At 42.7% G+C, this 22,166-nt stretch overlaps 1 protein-coding gene across 2 annotated transcripts in view; it reads left to right on the top strand.

Annotated features, from left to right (window-relative positions):
- PCDH7 (protocadherin 7) overlaps positions 1-21,361 on the top strand; it is a 646,786-nt gene extending 625,425 nt beyond the window's left edge. For both annotated transcript variants that reach the window (XM_054999687.1, XM_054999686.1), the window contains one exon: positions 20,846-21,361. In XM_054999687.1, coding sequence (XP_054855662.1) covers positions 20,846-21,225 — 380 coding nt within the window. In that variant the 3' untranslated portion in view covers positions 21,226-21,361. The remainder of the gene's footprint in view (positions 1-20,845) is intronic.
- The last annotated feature ends 805 nt before the right edge of the window (positions 21,362-22,166 follow it).

The raw sequence follows: 22,166 nt of genomic DNA, 5'->3' as shown, positions 1-22,166 counted from the left end.
TCGGTAGCTTACAGTAGTACTGCTTAGGAGACCAGTTTGGTTCAATCCTCGTCCTCCTAATTAGTACATCACAGGACAAAACAATGAAAAAGGGTCTTGTGTGCAGGCAAGACAGACACTCCTCTCTCTAAACTACCCCAAACCTGAAGATTAAGCAATCCTGCCCTCTGATGCACTCCTGATCTTAGCTCAGCGATGTCAGTCTTTAATCCACAACCTGGAACTGCCAGTATTTGACTTGCACCTGGTCTTTCTATTGCCCCAGTATCATTTTCAGCTGTAGGTAATCAATGCAGCTTCAAAGTTGCTGTGGAAACTTAGGTTGAATGACATATAAGCAACATTTACTTTCAAGGTAAAATGGTCTTCACTAAAGTGAAAATCCTCCAGGGGGTTATTGTACGTCTGACTTCCTATTATTCCATTCCTCAGCAAAACCATACAGAAATATTCTAAAGATCCAAAATGGCTTAAACATCTACTGGAGACAACAAATTGTGGAACAAAAAGAAATAGATCCAGAGAAGTTAGCCGTGTTTCTTTGTAGTTGCAAAATAGTAAAAAGTCCAGTAGCACCTTTAAGACTAACCAACTTTATTGAGGCATAAGTTGTCAAGAACTATAGCTCTCCTCATCAGATGCATCTCAGAAGTTTATGCCTCAATAAAGTTGGTTAGTCTTAAAGATGCTACTGGACTTTTTACTATATTAAAAATAAATAGGAATCAGTGGCTCTTTAAAGACTAACAAGATTTTAAGTAGATTTTAAAGAAAAGCTTAAATAGACTAGAGGCCACTTTGCCAGGAGCATATAGTGAATCCTTACTAGAGATGGGCATGAACTGAAATACGAACCAACGTTCATCACGAACCGGGACGGTTTGTGGTTCGCGAACCAGTGGTTCCTCAGAGCCCATTTCTGACGAACCGCCATGAACTTTAGGGTGGTTCAATTGGTTCATTTTTTGGTTCATTGCTGCAGACAGCCTGGTGCCAATCAATCAGTTTCTTAGGCAACAGGGGTTAGGCTTTCTGCAGACCTTCTGCTGACCCAGAAGTGGTGATTTGCTGGCCCTGAAGTGACATTTTCATGAACCAAAACGAACCGGTTCGTGAACCGAGGCAGTTTTGTGAAAGTTCATGAAACTTGACAAACCACGAACTGCATGGTTTTTGTTTTTTTCTGGTTCATGCCCATCTCTAGTCCTTACTAGATGTGAGGTTATGACCCCCCCCCAAGTAACATTGAAGGAGCATGAAATTCAGAAAGTACAGGACGAGATGTAACTCTGACAAATTCAAATCTGATCAAGAAAAAGAGAGACCACAATAGCAGCAACTGGCAATTTTTCTAGATTTGCTAAGCTAGTTAATACCTGTTATAATACCTGTTATAGTGAAGGAGTCCAAGGTATTACTAAGGATAGTTAACACCTATAATGCCTAAGGAAATCCAAGTCTGTGTTCAACCTCTGGGGGGAATGGGGGGATTGTTCCAACTCTCCTGATAGCACAGATTAAAAATGTATCTATTTAGAGATTTTATATGCCCAATTTTCCCCTTACAAGATTTAAGGGAGTTCACAATTTCATAAAAGCAAAAGATGCAAACCAAAATCACTGTTTCCAAGGACATGATGCAGCCGCTTTCTCTCAAACGTCTGTTTCGAAAGCTCCCTTTTCCATTGCCTCCTAAGCTTTAGATTTTCAGTGTTGACTCTTATCCAGAAATTGTCTATTAGAAACTCTTTATAACACAGGGCAGTTGAATATTCACTCTCAACTCTGCTCATAGCTGTTAAAATATGTTTTAAGTTGGTATTCAAGCTGTATAGAAGTTAGTTTACACAAACCCACTGACGTCCCACAATTTTGCAAGTCTGTCTGTATGTCCCACTTCTTTGTTCTGAACTGTTTGATGTTTCAACATAAAAGATATCATCGGTTATCTGAGACAAAGGAATGTAACAGATCATGTAACCTGGAAGAGAGGTCCCTCCAATTTCTCTCACCTTTAAGAAAGTCATTGTGATGCCCCCCTTTACCCAGCATGTATCACACATGGAGCAGGTAGCATGGCCGAGATCAGGCAGATCAGTCATGGAGCAGATGACAATGCCCTCCCCTCTCCTTCACCAGCTGGAATCAGTGGCAGAGGAGGAGCAAATGCCTGCCTGCCTGCCCTCCCTTTTTATTTTTTCCCACAACGGGCTTTGTTGCTTGTAAGAAATATTAGCCAAATCCTCATTGTATTTATTTATTATGGATTAAACAGCGGTTATTAATAGAAGTTGCCTCTTATACATAGTGAACAAGAGAAGGTTTTGAGCACAGCTCCCAATGGAGCTGCCACTGAATGTGACATAAAGCAACATTTTGAGACCCATTTGGAGGCCCTTACAGAGCAGAAACAGCACAAGTAAAGAGTGTCTGTAAAATTAGTGGGATTATTTGGGGGGGGGGGCGTGCATCCCTGCCAGGGTCCTCCAGAGGGGGAAGAAACCCACCACTGAGCAGTGGGAGTCATTTGTTTTTCACAGCATGAGGATCCAAAAGTGTTGTAGAAACATTTCACATAATGGGCAAAGCTGATTAACTCTGGGAGAAGAATTCCTACGAAATTTCACGTAAAGCAGATTTTGAAAGGTATTTGGATGTTTCTGCTCTGGAAAAAGTATGTCTTGGTTCTTCCCACAGGGGCCTTGGCTTTGACAAGTTTCCATGACCAGGCAGTTGTATAGCTAAGGGACATCCAGTGATAATGCCTCAGGCTATGCACAGTAATTGCTTGAATGTGCCACATAGGGAGCATTACTACAGATAGCCAAATTGTTTTAGTTAATTAAGTGCTTGTATCCTGTGTCTCTATACAAGGCTGCTTAGAATAACACACACACACACACACACACACTGAAAATTACATCCTAAAACCGCCTAACAATTACAAATTAAGATTCAGCAGAACAAATAGGCATCTTAATGATTATCCATCTTCAAGCCCTACAACCCAACCTGGACAAGTTCTTACAGTCCAAATAATTTTCCTCCTAAAAGCCATGAAAGAGATTCACAAATGAACTTCTTTCAGAAAGATGCTGTTAGGACACTGTGACTTTAAGTGGGTGATGCCACACTGATTACAAATGGATCCAACTTAAATTTTACAGTGGTGAAAATCTTTGTAGCCTTGAGAGTTGTGAGCTAGATGTTCTGGCAAACAGTAATATGGTAAAAATATTGTTTGTCATTGTTGTAGGTAATGGGATACCCATATTAGGATTTAAAAGATTTCAGACTCCAGGTCTTATTAAAAAGCTGTACAGTGTGGAAGATCAGGAATACACAAACGCTGAAGATCACTTTCAGAATGGTCATTTCCACACACGTTGAATAATGCACTTTCAAAGCACTTTCGCAATCCTTTGGAAGTGGATTTTTTGTTCCACACATGGAAAATCAGTTTCAAATGTACACTAAAGAGTATTGAAAGTGGATTATCCAACGTGTGTGGAAGTAGCCTTTGTCTTTATTGTCATAGGAAAGCTCTCTGAAGAATATAACATAGAATTGACAGAACTTAATTTCCTGTCATCCTTGCACCTAGAAATCTTCCCCTGACTCTTAGAGATAAACTAAAAGATGAATTAGATAGACTAATTGAGCTAGATGTTATATAGAGGAAGTCAAAGAACCCACAGAACGAGTTAATTCTTTGGTCATACTAGAAAAAGAAAGATTGCTCACCTTGTGTTTGAATCCTAAAGCGTAGGGGGGGGGGGGTACCCAAAACATTTTGGTTGATCCAAATCTGGTCTTCAGGAAAATGAAAAAAAAAATGTTATCCCTGTAATCCCAGTAAGATTCTCTAATCTGGTTCAGCAAAACCTCTGCAAGCCATGTTATTTCACTTCTCAAATCTATTTTTGAAAGACATGGTATACCCATTGTAGTCATGTCTAATAATGTGCCCTAGTGTGACTGCTATGATCTCAAGGACTTTGCACATTATGGTTACAGGTGCATTACTTCAAGTCCTACATGTCCACAATATTATGAGCTGGTGGAAAATGGTATCGGAACTATCAAAAGAACGCTTAAGAAAGCACAGCATTCAAATACAGATCCTTGTTTAGCTTTGCTAAATTATCTCCTGCTGAATTATTGTTTGGGAGAAAACGAAGAGTGATAATTGATGCTGGTAAACACTGATGGTGGGCAAATCTATAAAAGAAACAGGAGGGATCTGAAACTGATTACTAAAGCGGAGGAGAGGATCTGAATCTGGGGAGCTTGGCAGTGATCAAGTGCATCAGACAACAGACAAGGACAATAATGACCAAAAGAAAGCTGAAGCTGAAATTCTGGTCACTCTCTGTAGATCTACAAACCTGAGCAAGTCAACCCAGAGACTAATAAAGAATTGTTGATTGATTTATCATTTTCTTTTGTGGAAAGGAAAGATGTGAGGACACTATGACTTTAAGTGAGCGGCACTTAACATAATACAGAGATCTCAGAGGGTTAGAAGGACAAGCGAGGAGATGGCTGAAGTAGTAGGTTAGCTCTGCCTCCTATAGTGCTGATTCCCAACTTGCGTAAATAGTTAATAAAAGCTCATCTTATGTTATACTGCGTCCTGGATCTAGAAAGTCATTTACAAGAATGTGACAGGTGGTCTTCATTCTTTAGTTTATAGCTATTGGGGTTTTCAAAATCACCTTGAATTGGACCTGGAAACTTCCTCCCTCTACCTACTGAGTTCGATCCACGCAGCTGGTGAAAAAAAGGAGAAGGGGATCCCTTTTATCACATGGAAAGGGCTGCGTTGGATGATGGGATGTGTGTGGACAAAAGGCACATGGGACAGGCGCAGTTTTAAGAGCAAAACTGAGCAAAATCCTTGGCTGGGTCCAATGCAGATGGGGCAGACCAGTTCAGTTAAAAGGGAGCTCTTGGCTACACTTAGGTATGTTGGTGTTATTATTATAGATCTCTTGTCCAGTGTAATCTTGTGTAAGCTTCATTACAGAGGATCTGATTAATCTTAGGGCCAAGCTACAAGTGACGAATGACACTTGAACGGCAAGTGTATTTCTCCCTGTTCACTTGCCCTCCACTCAATCCACTTGCCGTTCAAGTGTCATTCGTCACTTGTAGCTTGGCCCTTAGACTTTCTTGGGGCCATTTACATAAAAAAGAGCTGTGTGGTATTTCCAGCACACATGCACAGGGAAGGCCTTAGTCCTTCCACAGTCTTGTGTGTGTGTGTATGGAAATATAAAGCAAGAACCCATACATTTGCACATTTCCAGTGGCAGATTTGTGTTTGACTTTATGCAGCAAGACTGGTTCAGAGCTGGCATGCAGTATCTCAACTGTACATGATAATGCCACATTCAGAATGACAGCGGGCCAAGCCTTGGGGCAGGAAATGCTGCTTGAGATATATTCAGCTGCTGTTTAACTGTGTTTTGCCTGAAGTGCTGGGAAAGAAGTCACCAATGCTTTCAAACATATTTAGGTGTTTTAAGAGTCTCTTCGCTTGTCAAGATGACGCTCCAGTGCTAACTGGGTGCTTCTCACTACATTGCTGCAATTAGAGAATGTGGATTTTCAAGACAGTTTGGATGACAGTCATTATATTCTGGCTCGAATTCCATAATATTTTTTTCTTTACTGTGGGCACTCCGCTATGTACTCGAAATAAGGCTGGAAAGGTTCTGTTGCGCTTTCAGATACAGCTTGTCATCTGAACTGACACTTGTCTTGCAAGCCTGAGAACAGAAGCTCCTTGTGAGTAACTCAGGCCTGGACCAGACACTTACCTGAGCAGTGAGTGACAGATTTCATGCCGTGGAGAAGCAGGGGGCACTCCCTTCCACCTGCCTCACACACGCCATGTGGCATCTGGCACGGATGCTTCATGCAGGAATGTAGTTTGCTGATACCTTTGATTTTTTCCCTTTAAAAAGGGGAGGGAGTACATGGGCTTAATTGTTTATCTGATAAAATGTTGGCCCTGCTACAGAGAAGTCTAAATAATGATCCTTTGAGAAAACTCTGAGGTCACTCTCGAGCATCGAGTGTGCTCTTTCTTCCCAAGTGGAGTATGTAAAATAAAAACCTATTAAGATAGCGATAAACCAAATATTTAAAATGCCCCCAAATAGACTTTATGTAAGAGAATCAGAGAAACTGGGGCAGGCCTTGCAATGTGGATTACATTATGCAGGTGGAAATCTCTTCCTGGGGGGAGATGACTGGGGGAGAAAGCTTAAGAGTGACCTTCAGTGTGGAGAGAAATGAGGCTCGAAGGGACGTTAGTGGAACTGTGTGCGGCCATCAGCAGCAAAACACATGGAGACACAAAGCAAGTGACTGGGCAGAGGGAAGGAAGAAAAAAATCAAGGTCTAGAGCAGTCCCTCTTCCCAGTGCCTTCGTTTAGGCAGGGTGGTCTTTGGCAGATCGAGTGCATGTCTTCTCTGCAGCAGCACCAAGGCTGGGAATAGTCTGCTGGAGGAGGCATGCCAGGCCCCCACCCTGCCTAGATGTTGAAAATCTGCTCAAATCTAGACTATTCCAAAGGGCTGCCTTTTGGAGAGCTGGGATATTTTGAAAACAGTTGCAGACTATTTTTGTTTATTTGTATAATGTGTTGCCTGATTTTAAGTCTTGTTTTCTGGTTCTAGCTTATAAGCCATACTGTGATAAAGCAACATAGAAATGTTTGATTAAATACATAAGGAGGGGGCTCTGGTGAGGTAAGAGAGCTGTTGGGAGACAGGAGATCCCTCCTCTGGTTAGGGATTTCAGAAGGAGTGCTGAAGGCCAACTTTGTTTCCAGTTTCCAGCTTTTCTCTTTTCAGAGGCTGTGTAGCCCATATGGGCACATTTTAAAATACTCTGAAAAAGTGTTTGGCTTCTCCTTTTCTGTTTAGTGTAGCCCTGATTCAATTCACTTCCTTCATATCAACACAACTTAGGCTACTTTTTGAGTAGTGTGTGTTGGAAATACAATGTCTTGTGTACAGAGAAGGCAGAAGACACAGAATACCTGCAAGGGGCAGTGGGTCTGGGAGCTAAGCTACAAGTGACGCTTGACACAGGTTGGACACTTGTCAGCTTCCCTCAAGTTTTAATGGGAAATGTAGGCATCCTGGTCTTGCAGCTGTAATGGAGAGCCAAGCTGTAAAACCAGGATGCCTACATTTCCCATCAAAACTTGAGGGAAGCTGACAAGTGTCCAACCTGTGTCAGGCGTCACTTGTAGCTTGGCTCTCACAGTGAGATAGATGGCAGATAGAGATCCTTCTTTCCTCCTCTCTTCTGTTCTTCTTGCATGTCTCCGGATTGGTATTCTTAGGCTGCTTCCTGCTGCTTCCCAGAAGTTCCTCTCTCCCAGTTTAGTAAGGCAGTTAGTATCTATTCTGTTTCTCTGCTTTCTCTCAAAGTTGTAGTTCCTGAATAAACTCTCTTCATTCACTCCTTAATCAGACACAAGATCATTCCTAAGATATACCAGAGCCTACAATGTGTTGAATACATATATAACTTGTGCTGGTCATAGACCAGCGATGGCGAACCTATGGCACGCGTGCCACAGCTGGCATGCAGAGCCCTCTCTGTTGGCACGCAAGCCAAGTCGCTGATCGCTAGGTCCAGGGCTCATTTGGAGGGGGAATGCCTGCAACGGCATTCCAGTAGCTCTGAGCAGAAATCACATGGGTTTTGACCCTGCCCACGTGATTCCTTTTCCTCAAGGCTGCCTCCCTGCTGCCTGTCTCTTTAGCAGCAGGAAGTGGAGGCAGCAGTGAGGCTGCCGGGGCTGGCTTTCTAAAGAAGAGTAAGCTGCTTTGATTTAACTTGTTTTACTTTCAATAGTGGCTCTTGAGCGAGTGAGAGAGAGAGAGAGAGAGAGAGTGCTTGCAAGCAGGGCTGCTGGTCTAAAGAAGGGCAAACTGCTTTGATTTAACTTGCTTTACTTTCAGTCATGGCTCCTGAGTGAGTGAGTGATTGAGTGAGTGAGAGGGAGGGAGGGAGGGAGAGAGAGAGAGAGAGAGAGAGAGAGAGATGTTAATTAGTTGGGACAACTGTATGAGTTGTTTTTTCTTAGTTTGGGCACTCGGGCTCAAAAAGGTTCGCCATCACTGTCATAGACTGTATCAATAAAAATGATTGATTGAATACATGTATTCAATCAATCCTTTTCATTGTCCATCTGTGCAGGAGTGAAAATGAAAGAAACTGGAAAATGCAACAAACTGCTTCCCCTACCAGGTTGCCCACCATGGCAGGCAGCCGATTGCCCTCACACTCCAGCCCCCACCCTCATTCAATGGAGTTGCAGAAGCAAAAATGGGAAGGGGGAATGAGAGCACAGCATTCATAATGCTGGATGAATTCCCATAATCTCTGTGTCTTTTACCGTAGAGACTGGGGGATTCCTAGAGTGTCTCTGATACCATGTTGTTGCTTCTGGGTCTGCAGCTTCAGAAGTGTCTTCATGCCATGGCACATCATCATTTTCTCATGTCTTCAACCACTCACCCACCCCAGACCCCTGCTCCCAGCCAGCAACCCTACCAATTAAGCGGGCGCAGAGGGCTGATTTGAAAATACATTAGTGCCACTCTACAAGCAAGAGCAAATTGTTCAGAACCCCTAAATCTGGGGAGAAATGTAGATGAGTAGAATTTAGAAAACAACCCTATTTTTCTTTCATTTCTAGGGACCATAGTATTGAGGGCTTAGGAAGCGTAACATAATTACTATTTGTTTGTTTGTTTATAGTCCACCTTTATCACTGGGACTCAAGGCAAATTCACAGAGTAAGGCAAATTCACAGCAGTCAGTACAATCAAGATATATGCTCTGATAATACTATTTTTCAATGTGTGCATAGTATTGTAATGGAGACTAGAAAATTCTGGCAGTAGGTGGCAACTGTTGGTGAAATGTAACTCTTCTGATGAATTTCTGGGGAGACAGTAACTTGATTTTGGCCTTATATGAAAAATACTATCTCCTCCCTGTGTTAGATACCCTACTTTGGTGATAAGAAGCTATATTTCTACCGCCAGAGCTAAAAGCAATCCAAAAAACCTGCACAAACATATACGTGCATATAAACCACCATATTCCTTTGTATGCGACTATGCAAATGAATACAGAAAAGGCATCCGTAGGCACATGCAATTGCACTTGTGTAGAATGGGGCATATATGTTGGGGGTGGGGGCGGGGCGGGGGCAGAATGCTGTTCCATTCCCATCTAGTTCACTGGTTAGAAATATAGCCAAAAGGTTCCCCAGTAAGTTAATATAACCATTAACATGTCTTTTTAGAAACACTTTCTCTAAAATCAACTAAATATATATGAAAACAAGATGCTACCTTGTATTGCCTCAAACCACTGGGCCATCTACCCAGTTCTGTCAAAGCAAACAGAAAATGGCTTCCCGAAGTCCTAGCTCTTCTCCTTCAGGTTCCTTTTCAGGCTTTTCTACACCAGGTGTTTGCTGCAGCTTGCCTTCATAGCTGTGTCAGCTTTTCACCCTCCCTTACAGACAGTATCATTTGCCAGTTGCTGCTCTCTTGGTTTTTCTTTTACATTTTCCCTGTGTTGTTTTCAAATGGGCTTGGAGGTGATGTGAAAGAACATGGGGGGAAATTTGCAAAAAAACCCTCCCCAAAATAATGTCTAGTGAAGGGGGAAAGCCAATACAGTTAAGAAGCCCAGCCACATCAAAACCCGATTATGAAGAAGGCCTTGGAATGGAAACAACCAATGAATTTGGGATCTTGTGCATACAAAATGTGTATTCTCTCACTGAGCTATGGCCTCTCTCTGAGCATTTTAGTACATGAGTGTAGCAGAAGCTCAGAAATCCATTTAACCTAAGTGATGCCCCACCTAGCAGAATTCTCCTTGAATACTGAGACCATTAACCTAAGCTGTGTTGATTTGAAAGAAGCCAACAGAATCAGGGCTATGCTAAACAGGAGAAGCCACTTAGTATCCTCTAAGGAAAGCATGTTCCTCCAGACCCAAAGAGCCTTCAGCCAACACAGAAGGCTCTTCCACAAAAGGTTCCTTTCACCAAAGGAAAGCACTCCCATTGGTGTAATGGTTGCATAGGATTCCAGCCACTAGAAAATTATTCACAAATTATTTTAGATTGATTACTAGATTTTCTGACGTTTTTAACATCTGCATTCATCCATAAGGAAAATTATTTAATGTCAAGGAAAATGATCCAGTATCTATTCTATAAAAGTATATGTGACAGAATGCACATTAAAGACAGTTAGGAAACTGTTAACTCCTTCCCTTCCAGCTCTCTCACTTAGGAGAGCTGGAAGGGAAGGAGTTAACAATTGCCTGGAATACGAGCTTGATTGACAGGATGTTCCTTCCTTTCTGCTTGGCCAGTCAGAAGCAGCATTCAGGATAACAGTTAGTTGCAGAGAGGATTTGAGTTGAGTGGAGTCGGTAAGTGAGTCTGACAGGGAAGGTCAGACTGGTTCCCCTCTGGAGTGAGGAAAAAAATGTTTTGCCCTAACTGTAACATTATTGTCTTGAGGAAGAATTCCAAGTATAAAAGTCAGAACAAACTGAAACTGAAACACAGCCACAATAGAACTGACGGTGATTGGGTAGTAAATGGAATGACAAGAGTGATTGAGTAGTAAATGGAGACTGCTATTCAAGCCAAGTGAAGAAGGCTTATATCTTCTTAGGTGAAGAAGAAGAATTCCTGCCCATTGTTTAAAGGTGGGTTGGCTCTGAGGAGGACCCTGGGTCCTTTGTAAAGGGAAAACAGTTTTGAACTAACATCAGGAAACTTGAGTTGTAAAAAGGAACTCTATGAAGAAACATTGTTGCTGTAATTAAACAAAACACCACTCAAGGTTTAAGAAAATAGAAACTCAGCTTCTAGAAAATTATTTTACCTGTGACTTAAAGAGTGTTGTTCTACCAACAAATTTTACCTCAGCTCTTTTGTTCCCAGACTGCTCTTATTCCGTCCCTGCCTGTTCAGTAAAATTGGTGTTTCTTTTGAACATTTTACAGTCTCCAATGCCATTTCCAACACAGAGGAAGAGGGCTCCTGCTCCCCCCCCCCCAACATCCAGTTTCTGAACTAGGCTAAAAAGCCAAAATTATAACTGTTTATCATGGTTGGGACAAAACAAACTTTAAAACCATAAATAGAGACAGGCAAAGAGGCAAACTTTGATTTTGGCGGGAAAATCTCTCAGAGTGGGGGAATGAAGGGGGGTCCATCATAGTACAGTTGAAACTAGCTCTCCAGTATGAAGAAACTGTTCTGTGTGGGTTTAACTAACAATTTAGTCAGACCTTGAAAGAACAGTTCTTTATGTCTTGTTGTCTGTATAAACATTGAATTAGGTGATCTATACAGAAGAAGCTTTGTTAGAGACAGAATTATACTGTAGATATAAATTGAGAAGCAACTCTAAGAGAAACTGAGGAAGAAGAAATGGCATTCTGGAAGGGAGAGGAGGGTAGTCTAAGGGGGTCAATTAACAACATATGTCACTGCCATTTTTTTCCATCTCTTCTGCAGTTTTTGGATGCAGAAATTTTTTTCAATAGTGTTAAGGGACTGGGAAGTTCATTACTGTTTCATTTCAATCAACAGTGACTAATAGGCTGGACCTGAAAAGAGTGTTGTGGCATACTGCTCTAATTTGGTCTTGTGCTTTCTGTTTAATATATTTGAAATTCCTTCCACTTTGATTCATGTTGCCAGAAAAAGTTGTATCTATGCCTACATGGCAAAAAGTCTAAGGCTATCTGCTACTCCTGTTAATTGGTAACTTATTCATTAGACCTATAATTAGAGATGGGCACGATCTGAATTACGATTTCAACCCCCCCCCCCCATTTTGGTGTTTTCGCCATCGTGACTCAGCTAATCGGTTCTGTCCATGGCAACCAATCTAGCAGTCGGGAGTTTGCTTGTTCGGGACTTGATCGGATGGGTCAGTTTCGGTTCAGAATTGCAGACACTCTTGCGCTAGTAATTTATTCCCGGGGCAATGGAGTCAGGGAAATGAGCTGTGTTTGCCCTCCTTCTGTCACCCTCGAAACACAAATGGAAGCCCAGCTTTCCTTGATTAGCAGGCTTCCTTCCAACCACGGAGCAGCAACCCAGGGGAGGGAGGGGGAAGGGGGTGGGCACAAAGGAAATGCAAAAGGCAGGCGGGAGGCTGGGAGGCCGCCTGCGCCATTTGCCTTTCCCCAGGACAAGGGGTGCGTGGGCAAGCCAGCCATCCCTTGTCCTGGGGAAAGGCAAAAGGCAGTGCGGGTGGCTGGGAGGCCGCCTGCACCATTTGCCTTTCCCCAGGACAAGGGGCGCGTGGGGAAGCCAGCCGCCCCTTGTCCTGGGGAAAGGCAAAAGGCAAAAGGCAGTGCGGGTGGCTGGGAGGCCGCCTTCGCCGTTTGCCTTTCCCCAGGACAAGGGGCGCGCAGGCAAGCCGGCTGCCCCTTGTCTTGCGGGGCAGGTGAACGGTGCGGGCAGCCTCCGAGCCACTCATGCTGCCACCAGCTCTGCAGCGCACTGGGACAGCCGGCTTGCTGCGGGGGCGGGGGTGACTTAGGAGCACGTGCGCGTGCAAGAGCCTGACTATGGTTGCCCTGGGCAGTGGCCTCCCCGATTCCCGATTGTGGACCGGAAACGAGAGTTGATCGTTTAGAATCAGTGGCCTGCGTTCTGCAGCAGCCCAGATCCACGAATGGCTGAATCAGAATTTTTTTTTGGATTGGGCCCATGTCTACCTATAATGAGCCTATAGCCGTGTAAAACTTGGAATAATCAAAAGGCCTCTGCCCAAAGCTCATTCTAGAGTCAAAGTTCATGAGTTTTGCACTGGGGGCACCATAAATAATGCTTATGAAGATTTTCAAAAGACAAACTAAAGTTAGAGGCCTCACTAGTGGAGCAAATAAAACAGGTTGAGGTAGCCCAATCTGTCTGGCTGCCCAATACTTTGGGAAATTTACTGTACAAAGCATCAGGGATATGAAAATGTCTGTATAATATGAGAAACTGAAAGTGGTCCAGATAGTTTCTGTATCACCCTGGAATAGGTGTGTTAGTTCCCCTAGTTGATCCAGAGATATCTTGAGGGTTAAAACCAAGCAGCCTTGACACTGAAAATACTAAATTGGCACAAGCAAGAAATGTCCCAATTGACTGCCTGTTTTGCCAATTAGTGTGGATGTACAATTTGTTTTTGTTAATCACTGTATTCAGAGGTATTTATGTGTTTTGAGGTCAGCAATGAAGATTGGAATGTTCTCCTTCCTTGATAATCTACTGACTGGTGACAGGGACTGCAACACATGGTATCCAATTAAGCTTGTCAGCTAGCAGTGTGGTCTCCTGTGAAGTGTCTAAGTTTGAAAATGGTTTATTTATTAGAATTAAAAAAAAATCCCATGTTTTATGCATAAGAATGAGATTAGATGCAATTCCTGGAGCTGACGAGAAACATCTTTTAAGGTAGGATTCCGTTTGATGTTGGAATCTACAACACCATCAAGATTAGAGGGCGAGTGAGATGGGTGAATGCATAGGGCTGCCAACGCTGGGTTGAGACGTTCCTGAAGATGTGGGAATGGAGCCTGAGGGCAGGGGGGTTGGAGAGGAGAGGGACCTCAGCAGGGTAATGCCAACACAGCCTTACCTGGGAGGTCCACAGGCCTCATCAGGAGGTTGGCAAACCTGTGACTGTACCTCATCCTTAATCCATTGGCTGCAGTCCACATCTTGTGGAAATCAAAGGCCAAACTCTCCTTTTTTATGAAGGCTGGAGTGCACAGTAGTTAGAAGCAAGCCACGCTGAACAACTGTGGTGGTTTCCCTTCCTTCAATTAGAAAGGGTAATCAGAGGGGGTAGATTTAATTACCTAGAAGATTAAATTGGTTTGGATGGGTAGATTGCATGAAATCTAATCCTAAGCATCATTAAGAATTCAAAATTGAATTAGGAACATGAACAATGGAAAGTCTATTACATTAATTTGAAGGTGAACCTAAATGGAATGCCATTGTGTCGGCTTCGCAAAAAGACCTTCAGCACAGCAACACAGTTAAATACATCCTTGCTTCCAAAGCATTTGAAGATTCTGTCTCTACTCACCAGCAATGCGCTTTTCAAAAGCAACTCTGCCCTTTGTTAAATTAATTCTGCTAAATTTCACATGAGAAAAGTGAATACTTCATCAGAGTTCAAATGTTCACATTTTAATTTGCATACCTCTGCCTAATCTTGCCCAGTGTCAGTGTGGACCCCTTCGAACTTGAACTGATGCATATTTCCCACAGAATTAAGCTATAGACTTCTAGATCCCTTCAGACTGAAGGAGGAAGGGAGTATTTGTGAATGTTCCTCTCCATAAAAAGTAACTTTTCATGTAGTAACCTTGCACATCAAAGAGAAAGGTGTTGCATAGCCCTCTCCTCAGCTGGTAGCTTAATAAAGGCAGGAAGCTTTTTTCCTGGAGAATTAAAAAAGACGATCTTCTTTCTTAAATCCAAAGTGGAAGAGTCCAGAATTTTATCATGATATGTCTGCATAACGTGTAGAATTGATTTGAGCAATAAGCGGATGGTGATAAAGAAACCTAATTTACTTTGGGGAATAGCTCTACAGGGCTTTTGTTATTGGTAGACCTAACTAATTTGGAGACCAGACTTAAGCTCCCAGAGAGGACCCATCCATCATCCACAGTTAACTGCTATGTCTCTTAGGGCTGTGAAATTCAACCCCTTCCGTGATTTTTACTTGAGAATAGCATCACATGACAACTCTCTCCAGCCCAGGAATGGTTGGGAACTGTCCCGAGGGGTCCCTAGACAAATAGAAGTGCTTTTTGGGAACCAGATCCAGATATGAAAAGGCAAAGGGACTCTGTGCAGCAAGTAGTCCTCGCTTTCTTTGTTCTGTTTGGAATTCTGAAGTTCTGGCGCATCTTAGATCACACATCTAAGTTCATTTGCTAGTTCAAGACATAAATAGAGATGAGGCGAAACTTGTATGAAAACTGCAATATTATCAGATGATGTATTACAGCAGAGTGTAGCACTTCAGTTCAAAGGATAACTTGCATGTCACTGTCTTATGCAGGGGTCATTTCCTAGGGAAAAAACTGCAGGAATGCATTAGCATAACTCATTAGCATAACTCATTAGCATATGTCACACCCCCTGACATCACCGGAAGTGTGTCAGAAGACAACATCCACCCCTCAGGCCCCTTTCCGCAAAAATCTCCAGGTATTTCCTTAAAGCAGAATGAACTCAAAGCAGCTTACCCTCCTCTGGAGAGCCAGCCCTGCTTGCACCCACGCACTCACTCTCTCTCTCTCTCTCTCTCTCTCTCTCAGAATTGCCCATAGATGGACTCAAACCCTGGAGCAAAACTGGACCTGTTGTATCTTATTGGAAAGTTATAACTCTGCTTGGGCCAAATACCTTTACAGGAACTTTCTGCTGCCTCACTACTCCCCAACGTGATTGCCCCCACTGTCTTTTCTAGTCCCTATACAACTTCCTCTTAGCAGGCTTTAGTTGTACACCATGTGCAGTTTCATGGACTATGTGCCTTGCTTTGATCTGGCATGTTCCTACTCTGCTTCTCTGGGACATCAACTGGCTCTACAACAAAAGAAAACGTAATTCCAGTGGCACCTTAAGGACTAACCAAGTTTATTCCAGGAAAAGGTTTAATGAGTCAGACATCCGTTCATCAGCTGCAGATGCATATATGGCTTGTTTTATTGTGATGTGATTTAACTTGTAAGCCGCCTCAAGCAGGACTCTGAAGAGGTGGAATAGAAGTATCCTAAAGAAATAAGTAAATAAATTCCAAGTGCCATTGGACCTTCTGTTTTGTTTTGCTGCAAATATGGGTACCCCTCTGGCTTTACAATGCATGGTTTGGGCTCAAACCTTGGTTAGATACCTTGCCCTAATTCTGCCCACTCAACCTCCGAGGGGCCCTGATCCTGTTTGGGAGAGTTCCCTCCAGGCCATGAGAAAGGGTTTGCATTCCATCAAGTGTAATGGTCCTCTGACCTTCAGGAACAGCTTCTCAGGAAGAACAGGGTGTTGCGGCAGGAAGGCTGAACATTCCCAGTGCGCAGCAGCCCTTTGGCTCCTACCCTCGAAATCTGAGCCTGAGATGATTTAAATAGCATGGTTATGAGTGCTCCCAGGAGATACTTGAAAGATTTCTCCTGATGGTACTAACAGCAGTAATAAGTAACCACAATAAACCTTGTTCTCTAAATGGTTCTTATTTGAAAATGAATTATTGGCTCCTCTCAGAGCTTATTAAGAGGGAAAATGATGGCGGGGATATGTTTTGCTATGTTGTAAAGTTTTTAAAAAGTTAAGAGGATTTGCCTGCTTTAAAATCAAACAGCGTCATGTGTGTCCAAGTAATAAATCATTATCCCTGCTTCTTAACTTTGGGGCGTTTGAGAATAATTCCATGTTTGCTCTGATGAACAGCAGTGCCTTCCTTTTATGTGCTCTGCATCCTGCCTGCCTGCACATCATGCTCCAGCCCCAGTGGCTTAACACCGGAGGGGTTGGCAAATGCCAATATATCTGTTATCCATCATTAAGAGAAGGAAAAACAACCTGAATTCTAAAGCTCCTGGAGACCCAAACTTCCAAAAATAAACAAAAAAGAAAGTAAAAGCCTCAAGTCCTGCCAAGGCACTCAGAGAGAGTAATAAACTTGGCTGAATAAGGTCCTTATCCAGTCTCTCTCTCTCTCTCTCTCTCTCTCTCTCTCTCTCATTGGTAATTAATTATGCCACCTTAAAAGACAGGGCTTGTTAACAAAAAAGTGATTGGCAATAGTAATAGAGTTCCCATGTAGGAATTTTGTCCAGTTGGTAAACTACTAGATTTACAAGACGGGCTGCTTGGAGGAGAGGCTGGCAAGCGGTGAGCCCGGGCTCCGTCCCATGCTGCCCCCCTGCCGTACTGCTAGCACCCCTCTACTGGACACATTGCTTGGCTCTCAGTTGGCAACATGGTTGGGTGTTTGAGGTCAGAATATTTTTGACACATCTGGTAGCACATCTTCCAGATTAATTATTTTTTTTATTTATTAAAACATTTCCCACACCTTGTTTTGTAGTTCAAGTTGCTGATCTCTATTCTGTTGTATAAAAACAAAAAATGAAATGCACTGTTGGAATCATTGCAGATCTTCATTTGGGTGTTGGAGGGTTAGTTTATTGTACAATTATGGTTGTGTGTATGCCTGAACAAACCCAAATTGAGGTCAAATCTCACTTCCAAATATCTGGGACTTTGTTCACAAAGCTGGGTTGAGGAGTCAGACATCCCACCACGGCTGGACCTACTGCCCAAGGTTTTTGCTGGATTCCTAATTTCCAGGGCTTTTTTTTCTAAGAAAAGAGGTGGTGGAACTCAGTGAGTTGCCCTTGGTGAAAATGGTTGCATGGCTGGTGGCCCCGCCCCCTGATCTCCAGACAGAGGGGATGTAGACAGCGGCGTGGAGGGCAATCTAAACTCCCCTCTGTCTGGAGATCAGGGGGCGGGGCCACAAGCCATGTGACCATTTTCAAGAGGTTCTGGAACTCCATTCCGCTGTGTTCCAGCTGAAAAAAAGCCCTGCTAATTCCTACTACTATTATTTTGTATTCAAAGGTGGCTTGTAGGTAGGGAGGGAGGGAGGGAGGGAGGGAGGAAAGAAAAGCATGCCAAATGTGAGGGAAATGAGCATGCCAAAGTAAGCTTCTGTGGGAGTGCCTCTTCCTTTATTGAGAACTGCATACTACATTCTTGAGAGCATGTAGTGAAATTGTGTAACAAAATCCCTAAAAATGGTCTTGGCCACCTTTTTGGTTGCCTGAAAGAGTCCCCCCACACACACACACACAAAGTTCCCCTGTCAATAAACTGCAACAGTTTCCCTCGCTTGGATCCCATTGAACCCGTTGGATGCTTCTGCTGATGTGGCTGAGAGGTGCGCATTTCTACCTGGGGCGGGGGGGGGGGGGGCGTTAGCCATGTGCAACATCCTGTTGCATGCAGTTAGATCTGTATGAGAGAGATGAACATATGATGGTGCAGTATGAGAACAGCGGTACAATTAGGGGTTTAGGATGCTTTTCAACTCCAACTGGTACCATAAATAGAATTTTTTCTTTGACTTCAAGCTTATCTATTTTCCTACCCATTTGACCAAAGGTATTTAAGTAACAGAAAATTGAAAACTTCCCTTTACCAAGTAAAAAGACAATTAAAATGAAGCAAATTAAATTCAGATGAGAAAAAGAAAAGTGAGTGTTAACATATAAATCTATCCAAAGTAGCATTCACTTCTAAACCTTTGATAATTAGGTTGCCATCTAGTTACAAATGATGAGTGTTAATTGATTAATTGGTTAATTAATCAACGATATTTACATAGAGATATGAAAATGAATATAAACAATAATTCTGTGGAAAGAATTTATTTTGTTGAGCATTCCATTCCATTTGCATAAGGAAATATATTATGAACAAATGAACTAAATCCTTTTAGTTATTCAAAAGATTTTTGATTGATTAATCACTGCCTTAGCTGCCATATCAATACCTTTAAACAACTATGAGCATAACTTATGTAATCGTTAGAGATTTTTTTCCTTCTGGAAATCCCTCTGTTGGATTCCACCAGCAATTCATGAAAACTGTAGAATCAGGCCCTGTGATCCCAAACCCACATCACATTCACAAACAGTTTCAACTTAGCAAGCATTTTGTACAATCAGACACTTATATGAACACACAGAGTTTTTTTTTAAATATATATATATATATATATATATATATAAACAGTTGCTGGTGTGCTCTGTCTGTTTTTAACGCATTATGTGCAAATACTTTCCAATCCTGTAAATACTGGTGCACGTTTAAATTGTGTAAGGTGTTCAAGGAATGCCTCCATTGACTTATTATAACTGGTCAACATTGATTTGGCTTCTGAACAATAAGCCCCACATTGTGCCTTGTTTGACTCACGGTGCCCTCTTCAAACTGAATGAATATCCCTTGTTAGTGTCTCCTGGGATGTGTTGCTGAACTTCAGCCCTGTCTGCTTCGAGTGGTTAATCCTTCGGGCAAGTGAGGCCCAAAGCAGGGGCAGGATGTTTAGGAAAAAGCAAGCGCAGTTGGCCCCCAGGCTTTGCAGGATGGTGGTGGTGCGCCTCAGAGATCCAAAGGAAGGGTCTGAATCGTGTTTGCATTTTGCAGAATGAGTTTGGCTAGTTTGGGGATGTGTTTGTTCCCACAGCAGAGAAATAAGTAAACGTTATAGCTCAAGATCAAAGCTGTTTCTGAATCGCAGATGGAGCAGTCACGGAACAAAACTCCAGGCACCCAGTCATCTGTGGCACCTCAGATTGTGTTCCTGTCCCCCGAGTTGCTGAAGAGGCTCTTGCTTCCTCAGTGCCTCAGTGCAACCAGCAGCCATTCCCTGAGAAAGTGCACCAAAGTCCATCTCTCTTTTTATTAGGGTGGCACTGAGTGTATTACACTAACGTCATCCCTATTTAGCAGTAGTGGCACCCAGTCCTGGTGACTGTAGTTCTCAAGTGTTGGAGCCATTGATATCGGACAAAGGATTCCCTGTTCCTTCATGGACTGACAGTTCCCGGAGCCCTTTGAAGGAAGCCGAGTCAACTGAATTACCTTCAAATGGTTTAAATTTGCCATGGAACTCTTGCTGATAATCCTCAGTCAGGTGGCCCCCATATCCTAACCACCGTATCTACTTCAGTGTTTTAGAGCAGTTATGGTCATTAGAATATGGGAGACATCTGACTGTCAGCCAGAGCTTCCATGGCAAATTTAAGGCAAACTTAAACCTCTTTAAAAGTGATTCAGTTGGCAGATTTAGAACCCCAGGTGGTCACTGGCTCACTAACATCAATTTAAATATATATATACACGTATACATATACATATACACATATACATATACGTATACATATACATATATAAGAATCACAAGATATATCTACTATTTTTGCAAATACTTTTAAACCCACATGTCTGTATTCATTGTTGGTAATTTACTACATGTTAATTTACTGTATGCAGTGGGTTGGATCCAAAGCACCTCCAGCGGAATAAAGCTGGCAGAGCAGGGCTTTTTCTCATCCTCCACCTTGCAAGCAGCCAGACTTTCTGATCCCGGAAGTCAAGGGACTCCCAGGAATAGTATGGGGGGGGGGGTGAGTAGATGTCTGCAGTGGGAGGGGGAATGAGTGAAAATTGCACGCCAGTTCTCCATCAGCAGAAGTGCTGCTCTACCACTGTAACTGACATTATACCAGCAGAAGAGAATGGATCTGTGGCTGTGGACCAAAGTTGCACAGGTCCCCAACACACATACTGAGCTCTGTGTAGGAATGCTCCTCATCTTCAAATAGGAATTGCCTGGGCTTTGGACACTGCTGTGAGCATCTTTGGTTATTCCAAGTTCTCATCCTATGTGCCCTTGCACGGCAGAATTTCTAAAATTGCCACCAAAATGTTACTTACAGTAAAATTCACAATGCGACTGGAAGTGACTCTTAAGCTGAAAAACCTGCAGAGTTTTGTGAGAAAGAAAAGGATCTTGACAACACAAACACATTTTTTCTAGAGGAATTTCACATATACTACTTAAAAAAAAAAAAGATTGTCAATGCAAAAAAAAAATTCAAATTCATATTTTTCAACATTCAGTATCCTTAAGCAAGAACAAAAATCTAACATCTACTTTCCTCCCTTGTTTCCAGATTCACGGCCTTTACCAGACGTCGCCCTGACTGGGAAGTGCACGCGGGAGTGTGACGAGTACGGCCATTCGGACTCTTGCTGGATGCCGGTCCGCACTTCGCCCGAGAGGAAGCAGAAGAGCCAGCCAAAGCTCTCCACTTTCATGCCTGTTGATGAACGGGGCAGTCAAGAGCAGCTGGCCAATGGAGAAGCCTCTCTCATGGGTGACCGCAACAGAAATCTCCTTAGCAAAAAGTTGACCTCGTCCTACGAGACCTACAGTGCAGCTAGTTTCAGCAAAAATGAGGAAGCCAGCCCAGAGGATATTCCCCTCACACAGACAGGGGAATACAAGCCATCTCCTGTCAGCACGTTAACTAGAAGAGAAGTTTATCTTTAGGCAACGAAGAAGCAACAATACGGTTCTGTCACATGTAAGAAGGGGGATAAAAGGGCGAAACCCTATACACTGAGACAATTTAAACTCAAAAATAAAGTCTATTGAAGAAAAAAAAGAGGGGGCTACCAAAGAGACAAAAGCTTGGCCTGCCGCTTCTGCCTCCAAGCCAGGCATTTCCGTACCCCGTCTGCCTGATGATGCTGTACAATGTAGAAACCATGGTTGTTCCTGCATGCCTGATTCGCCCGTTCACCCATCTTTATTTTCCTAAATTTATGGTTGTAAATTCCTTTCAGGCAACAAGTCTGAAAATTGGAAAGAACCTCAGAAACTGTTGTTACCCAATTCCCCACCCACCCCTCCCCACTGCAGAAGCATTGCTGAAGCCACTCTGATTTTGGTTTGGTGGTCATCTGGCTTATTGGGGAAACCAGGTTAGGAGACATTTACTTAAATATGTATAAACATGTATAGGTATACACACACCCATATGTAAAATCCCAAGAGATCATCTGTGTATTGCTGGTTCCCATCAGAGATGAGTCTTCAGAAATCACAGTAAAATATATATAAAGGGGTAACTTTATGAAGCACTTTGTGAAGATCACAGCTTTAATACTGTACCATGGCTGAAAACAGCAGAAAATATATTCAGCCTAAGACTATAATCCAAAACACGACATGTTTCCTGTAATAATGAACCGGGGGTTCAGTTTTATCCATAGAATAACTACTATCTCCACTTTCATCCTTCTTTCTACCTTTTGCTTATTTTCTCTCCCTGTCCCCCTGCAATTTTCTCTCCCTCTTTCAACTTCAGCCTAAACAAAATAATGATGATGTGTAGGGATAAACTGCTCAGACTAGGGATAAACTGCTTAACTGGTGTAATTTGTTTTTAAAAGGCCAACTTTTTAGCTTGGATGACCACCATAACTAAA

Source organism: Eublepharis macularius, chromosome 15 (assembly GCF_028583425.1).
Source record: "Eublepharis macularius isolate TG4126 chromosome 15, MPM_Emac_v1.0, whole genome shotgun sequence".
NCBI classification, from domain to species: domain Eukaryota; kingdom Metazoa; phylum Chordata; class Lepidosauria; order Squamata; family Eublepharidae; genus Eublepharis; species Eublepharis macularius.
This window is presented reverse-complemented; position numbering and strand designations above follow the sequence as displayed.